We start from the raw sequence: 11673 nt of genomic DNA on the forward strand, positions 1-11673 counted from the left end.
TGTGACATGTGTAATCCTTTAATGCATGAATGAATGAGGAGGAAGAACAGGGTTAGTTTCTTGGTTTCCTGGTTCTTTTGTCCAGAATGGTTAAGGCAGAGGTCAAAAAGATGACATAGAAATTGTGTGTAGTTCCGGAAGTCTGTTATTCAGGACTGGGACTTAGTTCTCAGAGTTTTAAAAATTAAACTTAGATATTATCTATTGTTTTCTCAAGTGGGGATTCGTGAATAAATGAGTGAGATGAAGCCAGCAGGTAAGAGAGTCAGAACACCCAAACACAACATCAAACCCACCTTCTCCTCAGAGCATGTGCTCAGCTGTTCAGCACCCATTCCACAAACCCTAATCAAGCACCCCCTCTGTGCTGGCACAGTGCTCACAGCGTGGGGGTACAATGCTTCCGGACACATAAGTCTACTCCTCCACTGAACTAACAGAAGGTTTCAAGGACTAATTATGACTTGGCAGGACAGAGATGAGGTAAGCCATTACAGAGATGTTTGCATTGCGAGGATTATTTTACTGTTGTTGTTTTTATTATTATTAAGTGCCATAGGTGGTAGAGAGAGGGATGGTACCCTTGGATGCAGTGCCTTCCTTCCTCTGCCTCTCTCAGGAGGCAGGGTAACAGCCTGCTGCGGAAAGGCAGAAAGGACAAGGCTGAATTTTATACGTCAGTCTCAGTCCTAAATCACCAGGAAGAATCAAATTTACACGTCTTGGAGTTCAATGTTCATTACAGTAAAGAGCAAAGAATGGTTACTTGAATTCCATCAGCAATAACTTCACTTAGTAAACCTCTCAAACTTTAAAATCGTCATTTCCAAGATCTCAACATCGTGACTGACATTTATAGAGTAACTTCAGAGCACCAGCAGCATTCTTTCTTCACCTAAGATGTTTATCTGGAGTCAGGGGAGACTTGTCTTTTGAGAATGGAAGGAGGTGAATCTGTGTGCGGCTCTATGAGCTGCATTGCCAGGTAAAAGCAAGGCAGTGGGAATTCTGCATCCAGCGATGGTGAAGTAGATTTTATGGGTCAACTCTCACACTGAAAAAATTATAAACTCTGCACAAAATATAAAAATAGCTACTTGAAGGCACGAGAGAACAGGCAGAAACTGGAGTGGCATTAATTCTTGAAAGAAGGAAATTGGTGAGATTTGCATTTATCTAACAAAGGAGACAGTTTGGCGTTTGAGTCCAGCCAAGTTAACTGCTTGTTTGAATAAGCACCAGCTCGCCATGCATCATCTGATTCAATGGATAAACTGTGAAATATCCATACAATTCATCTCCTGATATCATTTAGCCATAAAATCAAAAGTTTTGGTACATGCTGCAACAGGGATGAATCTTAGAAACATCATGTTAAGTGAAAGACGCCAGTCACAAAACACCACATATTATATGATTCCATTTATATGAAATGTCCAGAACAAGCAAATCTTTAGAGACACAGAGTAGACTGCTTCAGGCTGAGGGCCGATGAGCAGGGTGTATAGCAAAGAAATACAGGGTTTCCTTCAGAGGTGATGACAATATTCTCAAGTTGACCGCGGTGATGGTTACACAAATCTGTGACTATACTAAAATAAAATTACTGAAGTCAGTAACATTTTAAATAAAAGGTCCTGGAGAAATTGGATATCCATAGTCCAAAAAAATGAACCTTATACAGAAACCAACATAAATTGATCACAGGCTAAATGTAAGATGTAAAATCATAAAACTTTCAGGGAAAAAAATAAGAGAAAAACTCTGAGACCTTACAAGAACCATACAAGAAAAAATAAATAAGTAAATTGGACCTCATCATTTGTGCTCTGAGAAACTAAATTAAAAGGATGGAAAAAAAGCTGCAGACTAGGAGAACATATCTGCGAACCATGCACGTGACAAAGGACTCATATCTAGAATATACAATAAACTCTCAAACCTCAACATTTAAAACACCAATCTAATTAGAAAATAATCGAAAGACATGAAAAAACATTTATTTTGCCAAAGATGATACACAGCAAATAAGCACATGAAAAGATGTTCAACAAAACTAGACATTAGGGAAATACAGACTGAAACCACAATGAAATATCACTACATAACTGTTAGAATAGCTCAAATTTTTAAATGATGACAAGACCAAATGCTGGTATGATGTGGGAAAACTGTATCCCCCATGTATGACTGATGTGACTAGTCCAACCAATCACACTGGAAAATAGTCTGGCAGTTTCTTAATGAAACAAAATAAAAAGCAACACATACACTTAACATACCACCTGGTAATTGCATTCCTGGACATTTATCCTAAAGAAATGAAAATTTACGTTCACATAAAAACCTGTAAACAATTGTTCATTGCAGCTTTATTTGTAATATCCCCAAACTGGAAATAACCCAGATGTCTTTTAGTGGGTAAACAGCTGTACATCCATACCATGGAATTCTACTCTGTAATAAAAAGAAATGAACCACTGACACATGTAACAACTTGGATGAACCTCAAAGAAATGATACCAAGGGGAAAAAATGCCAATCCCAAAAGGTCACATGCTCTACGATTCCATATATATAAACATTCTCTAAATGAGAAAATTACAGAGATGGAAAACAGACGAGTGGTTGCCAGGAGTTAAGGATGCTAGGAGATACGGTGTTTATGTGACTATAAAGGGATATCTCAAGGAAGATCTTTGTGGTGATAAATAGTTCTGTGTCTTAATTGTGCTGGTGGTTACACAAATCTACATAAGAAATAAAATTACATGGAATTAGTCACACACACACACACTGTATCAATATCGAATTCCTGGATTTGATATTATACTATGATTTTATAAGATGTAACCACTGGGGGAAATTAGGTGAAGCGTACCTGAGATCTGTCTATACTATCTTGGCTGCTTCCTGTAAATATATCACTTCAGAATAAAATATATAAGTCAATCAATCAATCATCCAACAGAAGAGAAAGTGAAATAAAGACAATATAAGATAAACAAAAACTGAGAAAAATCTGTCAGCAGCAGACCCGCATGACAAGAAATGCTTAAAATAAATTCTTTAGGAAAAACACCAGATGGAACTTCAAATCTTACAGGAAGAAAGAATATTATAAATAGTAAATATGTGGATTTTAAAATGCTACTTATCCTACTCAATTTCTTTAAAAGAAAATGACTTTTTAAAGCAATAATTATAACGCTGGATTATGAAATTTGTGACATATGTAAAAATAAAATATGTTAAAACAATAACACCCAGGACAGGAGCAGGGGATAAGTAGCACTACACTGCTGTAAGATTCCTGCATTTTACAGAACGTAGTACAAAGGTCACTTTGATAGAATCACTAGAGCAACCACTGAAAATATAATGCAAAAAGGTATACCTAAAAATCCTATTGAAATTTAAATGGAAAATAAAAATGGAATTAAATGATATACAAAAATATTCAATCTACCCAAAAGGGGAGCAGGAAAGGAGAAACAGAGAGGAAGGGAAATGATGGGATAAATGGAGAAAAAAGAATAAAATGGTACACCTAAAACTAACTATGTCAATCAGTACATTAAGTGCAGAGAACCAGGCTACAATTAAAAGACAGACACTGTGAGACTGGGTTCAAGGGGCACTCTTTGAAGACAGAGAGTACAGACAGTTAGAAAGTGAAAGAGTGTAAACATACATGCCATGTAAAAATGAAGCGTAAGGAAGCTGTAGCGCTTATAGAAATATTAGATAAAGTCAATGACAAAACAAGGACTACTATCTGAGATAAAGATGGACATTTCAGAATTATTAAAAATTTCTTGTAATGGCCCATAATGAAAAAGAATATGAAAAAGAACATATATATACACATATAACTGAATCACAATGCTCTACACTAGAAATTAACACATTGTAAACCAACAATAGTTCAATTTTTTTTAATTATTAAATTTGCCAGTGCATCAGAAAGATACGACAACCTTAAACGTGTATGCATTTAGAGCTTCAAACTCAAAGAACAAAACTGACAGAACTAAAGGGAAAAATGGACAAATCCACTAAGAAAAAAAAGCCACTAAAGACATAGAACATCTCTACAACGCTATCAAGCATCTTGACCTAATTAACATTTATAAATGTCACCTAATAAATGTAGAATACACATTCTTTTCAAGCATGTATGAAATGTACACCAAGATACACGTTAGGCCATAAGACAAGTCTCAATTTCAAAATACTAAAATCTTACAGGCGATAATCTCTGACCTCAATAGATTAAGTAGAAATCCAACAAAAACAAGGTATCTTTAAAAGTCCTAAAATACCTGAAAACCAAACAATATATTTCTTAAAAAACATGAATCAAAGAAAAAGTTATAAGAGAAAAAAATACTCAGAGCTCAATGAAAATATTAACTATCAAGATGTATGCAATTCAGTCTAAGCAATGTTTGGAGGTATACTTATAATTTTAAATGGTTATATGAGAAGAGAAAAAACACTTAAAATCAATTATCTAAGTTTCCACTTTAAAAGCTAGAAAAAGAAATACAAGTTAAACTCAAAGTAAGGAGAAGGAAATAAATAATAAAGATCAAAGCAGATATCAACAAAATAGAAAACAAAGAATATGAAAAAATCAACAAACCCCAAATTAGATGCTTTGAAAAGAGGTATGATATACCCCTAATAAGATTTACCAAAAAAAGTGAGAGAAAACACAAATCATCAATATTAGGAATGAAAGAAGGAACATCACTACAGACTCTACAGGCATGGAAAAAACATGTCAAGGGAATGTTATGAACAATGTTTTCCCAATATATTAGAAAACACTCATGAAATGGAGAAATTCCTTGAAAAACACAACTTTCCAAAACTGGCATGATGAAACAGAAAATCTGAATAGTTCTATGTCTATTACAGAAGTTGAACTTCTTAGCAAACTTTTCCTACAAACTCCAGGCTTAGATAAGTTTCACTGGTGGGTTCTATCAAACATCTAAAGATGAAATGGCACCAAACATATACAAACACCACCAGAACATAGAGGAGAAGGGAGTCCTAAATCATTTTATGAGGCCAGCATAATCCTGATACCAAAACCTAACAAGGACATTAAAAGAAAAGAAAATTACAGAGTCAAATCCTTCATGATCTCAAGTGGAAAAATCCTTGACAAAGTATAAAGAATTGGGTTTTTTTTTTCTTTGAGTGGGGAGGTAATTGGGTTTATTTATTTATTTAAATGGAGGCACTGGAGATTGAACCCAGGACCTCGTGCATGCTAGGCATGCATTCTACCACTGAGCTATACCCTCCCCAAAGAACTGTTATTTTTGCTAACAGTAATGACTGAAGTATGATCACTTGAAATATAAGATAGAAGTGCTTTCAGTTTGTTTCTTTGTGTAGGAATCCCATACACCCTGGATCTGACAGACCCCGTTCAAAAGGTCTTTCGATGATACAGGGCCGGCTGTTCCAGCCCTTGTGGAAGGATAAATAAGAAAGCAAAACCTAAGACCTGAAGAGCAAAGCCTTGCCATTGGGGTGGGCCTCCAGATGAGTCTGCAACACCCACATCCCCCAGACCTTCCTTACTAACAGTATAGAACAAAGCTGCCAAGGGAACTGCTGAAAAACTTGAAAAACACAGTATTAATGGCTGCTCAGCAAATGTTTAATTGATGGACAAGTTCAGAATTACCGAGTAAAATCCCAGTAATGAAAATTGCCCTGATTGAAGGAGTGCTCTTGGGGTAGGGTATTACTGAAATGTGGGACAGGACAGCCTCGCTGGGCGGGCAATGGCACACTGTATCGCTGGTCCCCATGCCCTATATTTGGGTAGCAACCCAAGACAACATGTTATTGAAAAAAAGAAAAGAAAACAAAAACCCATACCCTCACACAGTTCCATACTCCCTGTTGGAGGGCAAGCTACTGGGAGTTGAAAACCAATATTGTAACCAAGACACTTAGAAACACTGTACCATTAACATAGGCAGGCCACAAAAGAAAAACAATTATCTTCTCCCTGAAACTGCACACAGCTATTGTTCTAATCAACAGCCTCCAAAAGGGGTTTGCACATCTCAGGGGGTGAGCAAGAATCTGCGAGTATAACTTCTATGTAATTTTAATTTCATCCTTAAAAGAAGAAAGTATGAAATTACTAATATTTAATATGTGAGTGGATGACTGTACATCTGTATAACATACACATATTAGGGGTCCATGCGCAAATCTTTTTTACTGCTAAGGATGTGAGATAAAAACAAATTCAGAGGCTTGTGCTTCTGAGGGGTCTTCAGAACTGAAAAGCTAAAGGGCAACCTGCTGGTTGGGTTTTCCAGCCAGCATCCCTCTGTGAGTTTTATACCTTCACAATGTGGGAATCCAATCTGCGACAAAACCTGTTTCAAGGTCAATTTGTTGCTCTTAAGCCCATGCAGTTGAAGCCATTCCTCGGATGAGATGAGACTCTGCTTGGCCAGGTCTTTTCTGGTATCACTCAGACCCTCTTGCCTCTCCCGCTGCTGCTGCTCAGAAATGGTAGAAGATGAACCTGATATCTCCATCTCTGAATGAGGATCCAAGTCACAGGGACCTCCTGTAAGGTCAATTGTCAAAATCAGACTTTCTGAGAACTTGGAATTTAAAGAACTTGTCCAGGAACCACAGCCAGTAAAGCAGAAGCAGAAGTCAAAGCCATTTCTTAACTATTCTGCTATCGTAATGAGTGACCTCCAGCCTGTGGTCCTACGGTCCGGCTTTTCTGTAGGGCTCCTGGGCCCTTGTCAAAGACAGAGTACTAACTTTCATTCTCAGAGCTCAGGCTCAAGAAGCTTCCTGGCTTATTTTTATGTTTTCAAAGATAATGATTTCCATTTTTAAAGGTTTACGTGAATTTGTATTGTCCATATATGTTGAAACCCAAAGGTACACAAACTCAATTGGTGAAGATCTTCTTTCTACAAGGACTCAGTTCGATAAGAAAGTTACAACAGTATTTGGAGAGCACTGTGTAGGAGTCGAAAATTTAGAATGAAATTCTAAATGACATTCTAAATTTTAGGCAAATGACTCCTCCTCTGTACCCTGTAACACATCTGCACACCCTAACTCCTGGGGCTACTGCAAAGAATAAATGTGGCAACACATGAGTTAGGGTGTGGATGCGCGATTGATGCACTGGAAAGAACTGTGTACACATAAATGCCTTAAAAGTCAATACCCTTTAGTAACTATGCTTTGTTTCATATACCTACTTTTACTTCAACCATCTTTTGACACCCTCCCCCAAGTCCCCAGAGCTATGAAGTTTGGACTCCTCCTCCTCCTACTTTGGAATCTCAGAACATGAAAACAAGGAGACTATCATGCTTCTACTTTCTTTTTGAGATCTGTCCAACAGAGACTGCCAGCTGAAGGATTTTTAAATTTGGCCAATGGTTCTCATAGAAACAAACAAACAAAAAAAGGAAGCTCAGAACAGGATTCTTTACTACTTCATCATTTCCAGTTAATCTTTCTCTTTCCTGAAAACACCCAGCCACCTGCTGTAGTCTTCTTACTAGAATGCCCTAGGTTAAAAAGGGAGCAAAGCTACCTAAACTGCCCTCCTAAGACTACTAAACTGGATTTTGGAACCTTAAAGAAAATTTCAGAAGAGTCATAGGCTTTGTTTTCAAGCCAAAGGGATGTTTCTCAATTCCAGACAAAAGGCAACTGAATCCTTCAGCTCAGGTGTATGCCCCAGTCTCTTTTACATTCAAATGACTCTTTTAAAAAAAATTTTTTTAAGAAGTTTGGTTGGCTCTACAGGATCGGAGAACCTATGAGTCATTCTGATTCAGATCTTGACCTTTCAGCTTTATAGCCTGAGAATAGTCATATTGTTGGAAATGAAAGCAACTGGAAAGTTGAACTTATCCAAGAAAACAAGGAAGGAAGGAGAGAAAGGGCATCTCCAACAGAAAGGATCATTCTACTCCAATGGGATAAGAGCTACTCTTGTTGGAGCAAGGAAACCTTCCAGAGCAACACTGCCAAGTGAACTGAGAAAGCAACCCTTCCACACAGCCCACCTGCTTTCCCACCTCTAAGTTGATCTCAGGTCATTCTCCTGCAGGGAATCTTAGCCTTGAGGGCCCATTTCAAACCCCTCTCCTCCATTAAGTCTCTCCAGATCCCCTCACCAACCTTTTGCAGCCCCCACCCTGGGGTACACCCCAGTTTTTGCTTTGATACTTCACCCATAGGGCCTTGGCCACTTCAGGTTTGTTCTTAAAGAAGATTCAGTGACTACAGGGACAAACTACATGAATGTCCTCAGCACAGTGCCTTATATGCAGCAGGGACTTTGTACAGGTGTTGAGCTGAATTAAATTGATTATGCACAATTACTGAGAATCCTGACTTTCTCAAACAAGGCAAAGATTCAGGAAACAGTTGTCTCTTTAAAGAGACATTATTGCCCAGATATTACGATGTTGTTATTATGACTATTATAACTGAGAGTCTCTTCGTCTGAAGTTAGTACAATTTAGAGGAACCCAGAAGTTAGAAACAACAAATCCCAGTTGAGCACTGCCCTAAGTTTTAAAAGCTACCCCAAGAGCCAAAGTTTGGAGAAACAGAAAGGGGTTTCCTAAATAGAAAGAGGATGTATAAATGGAAAAAGGGTGCGGGGTGGGGGTGGTGAATGCCTAAGCTGAAGGCAGGGGCGGGCAGGCAGAATTCTGGGGGGAAAGAGAAAGATGATTAAGCTGGCACAATCCAAAGGCCCCAACCAAGGTAACTAGGGGCTCCATGTACAGCCAGCCTGGGGCTGCTAGGGGCTGCCCACACTAGCAGCCAAGAGATGCCCCAGGGCTGTCCTGTGGTGAGCCTCTGTGGAAGTCCTCATGCCTTAAGAGAGCAGGTTCTATATGGTCAGAGGCTGAAAGACAGTGCGTGACTGAAAGTCCATTAATTCACTTTAAATATCTGGTAAACCTCTACCTGCTTCACCTTCTTATTACTGTTGGCCTATAGTATAGACAAAAAACTTTTCTAAGCTGGTTCTCCAGCAGAGCGGAGAGCGAGGTATGGTGCACAGAGCTCCGAAGTAGGAGGGGCCGGTACCTTGTTTCTGGCCTGACCCTAGTCGGGGCAAGTCGCCGAGCGTTTCTGGGCCTATTTCCACATCTGTAAGCGGCGCCGGGGAGGGGAGGGGGGTTGTGGGTTGTCTAGCTCGGAAATTATATAATTTCAAGATTTCCCTACGCAGCTTGGTGGAACCTCGGTACCTCAGAGGTTCTGACGCGGAGAGGGTGGCGTCCCACCCTTACTAGGCTACCTGTCAGATGAAAGGCAAGGCGGTTCCTGTTCAGCGGCCACCGTCCCATCCTCTAGGGGCCGTGTGGCCCGAGAGGACGGGCGAGGTACGCATTCTGTTGGTTGCTAAAGCAGCGAAGCGATTCCCGCGGGCGAAGGGTCACGCTTGGCGCGAAAAGATTCCAGCGGTTCGATATCTCTGTGACCCGAGCGCGACCTGTTGACCACGGCGTCGCCGCGGTTGCTCGGAGGCCGCCAATCACGGCGCGGCTCCTCTAGCAGGCCCCGCCCACGAAGGCGAGCAACCACTAGGGGCGGGGGCCATTGGCGGGGGCGGGGCTAGGGGCGGGGCTCCGAGGCGGCTCCCTGGCGCCGCACGGAACTGTGTGCCTACTATCCCAGAGAGACCGACGACAGGAGGACTGGGCGGATGGCTGTCCCCTGCGCAGCTGTCACCGGGAAGATTAAGAACGATGGCGAATATTAATTAATTTAATTAACAAATAAATACACAGGCGAGCCCTGGTAAGGGCGAGAGCACGAGCGGTTGGTGAAGGCGAGGAGGGGGAGGCCCGCACACTGTGGGAAACGTTACAGTTGACTCAGATGCAGAGCACTTACCCCTGCGGAATTTTGCTTAATTTCCACCTCAACTCTGTGAAGAGACATCGTCTTAATTTCACAGTTGAGGGAAAGAAGCTTCAAGAGGTGGGGCAGTTGGTGGTAAATCGGTTGGCAGTGAAGTGAGGTTGGAGCCAAAACACACGAGAGGAACAGTGGGCTGCACTTTTGTAAATTTGCAATTTTGGAGGCAGGGCTGCAGTTACCAAGATTCCTCCTATCTATTAGATACGAGTATTCTTATAAGCATTGTTTTCTCGATTCGGCCTTTTTAAAAACTTTTATTTTATTTGTACCTTAACAAGTAAGCAAGGAGCTCAAAATGTATGCCTGTGATTTTTCAGTTACTCAGAAATAAAATTGTGCTTATGAAAAGTGTCTTTAAATCCTTAATAGACGATCCCACAGGCAAGTACTGTTTTACTACATTGGGATATTAAACTATGGTTTAGATTTTAAGACTAGAGAAGTGAACAGATTATTGGTAGGTTTTTGAGTCAAAGATCTAATTAAAACATAGTTAATATTAAAATAGAATAATTCTGCCCTCAACAGAAAAATCCTGCTTCATCTACAGTTTACTTTTCCTTCATTCTTTTGATGCCTTTATAACTTTAAAAATACTGAAGAGTTTGATCTCAGGACATAAATCATTCTGTAAAGTCATTAGGTTGTATACCATTGGCCCTGTAAATGACACCTGCCAACCGCACCCTCAAAAAACAAAAACTCAACAGTACAGAAGATTCTGTTCAGAATACCAGTCGTATGGCAGCCACACCCACGTTTGCCAAAGCCACATTCATCCCTGTTGTCCACACCCTGCCAGACGCGTATTCCTGGGTCACGCGGATGAGACAGAGCACACAGCCTCATCCCCTCAGCCAAGCCCACCGCCTCGTGCTGCCACACCAGGCACTCCTGTCCCCTCCTTCACTCCCAGCATTCTTCCTTCCCTGGGACACTTGTCACTTATATGCAAGTCACTGCAGATGACTCTGTGCTTCCATCAGTTATGTTTATGGGCGAATAAGCATAAATTCTTAGGAAAATGTTAAATCATAATTACTTAAATTTTAGGCAGATAAGTGAGCAATTGTTTGGGCCATTTTGAAGCACTACGTAGCTGATGTGGACTTCAGTCCAGATAGCCACAAGAGGGTTCATTTCATTTTTGTTTGCTAAGTGATCTGGAATAAGAACACCTTAACGCAATGGCGATATGCCATTGTACTGAACTTTCACACATTTGTTTCAAATTTACATTTTACAGATATTTTGTATCAACCTCAGTAATTAACATTTAATATTATCACTCCCATCCTTAATGTAATATCTAACCCGAGTTTATCATTTGGGGCCTATATTATACTTTCAGCCTCATTGCCCACAAGTCAAACCCTCCAGTGGAAAGACTAACCTGGACCCTGCCTCTGACCACACATGACTTTACTCCAACACCCCCTTCGCATGAATTTCCACAGCTTGCGAACCACAGCCCCCCGGGGCCTGCAGGACCAGCTCAAGTCCTCCATCTTCACTAGGCCCTCAGGAACACTCCAGCCACAACCATATCTCTCCACCTGTCCAGATCAAAGCATCAGTTGTTGGCACAGTGTCCTGCCTTGTGACAGCCCTTACATTGTTATTTGACCTTTGTGCTGTTTATTTTTCGGGTTGAATGGTTTTTCTCTTTCTTTAAACAAGTCTATCACTGGCACTACCGGG

General features: G+C 40.4%; 1 protein-coding gene across 1 annotated transcript in view; it reads right to left on the reverse strand.

Annotated features, from left to right (window-relative positions):
• LOC102536339 (von Willebrand factor A domain-containing protein 3B) overlaps nucleotides 1–9493 on the reverse strand; it is a 122433-nt gene extending 112940 nt beyond the window's left edge. The window contains 2 exon segments of the mRNA XM_072951371.1: nucleotides 6386–6616; nucleotides 9347–9493. Coding sequence (XP_072807472.1) covers nucleotides 6386–6616; nucleotides 9347–9395 — 280 coding nt within the window. The 5' untranslated portion in view covers nucleotides 9396–9493.
• Nucleotides 9494–11673: the final 2180 nt, after the last annotated feature.

This window comes from Vicugna pacos, chromosome 28 (assembly GCF_048564905.1).
Source record: "Vicugna pacos chromosome 28, VicPac4, whole genome shotgun sequence".
Taxonomy (NCBI): domain Eukaryota; kingdom Metazoa; phylum Chordata; class Mammalia; order Artiodactyla; family Camelidae; genus Vicugna; species Vicugna pacos.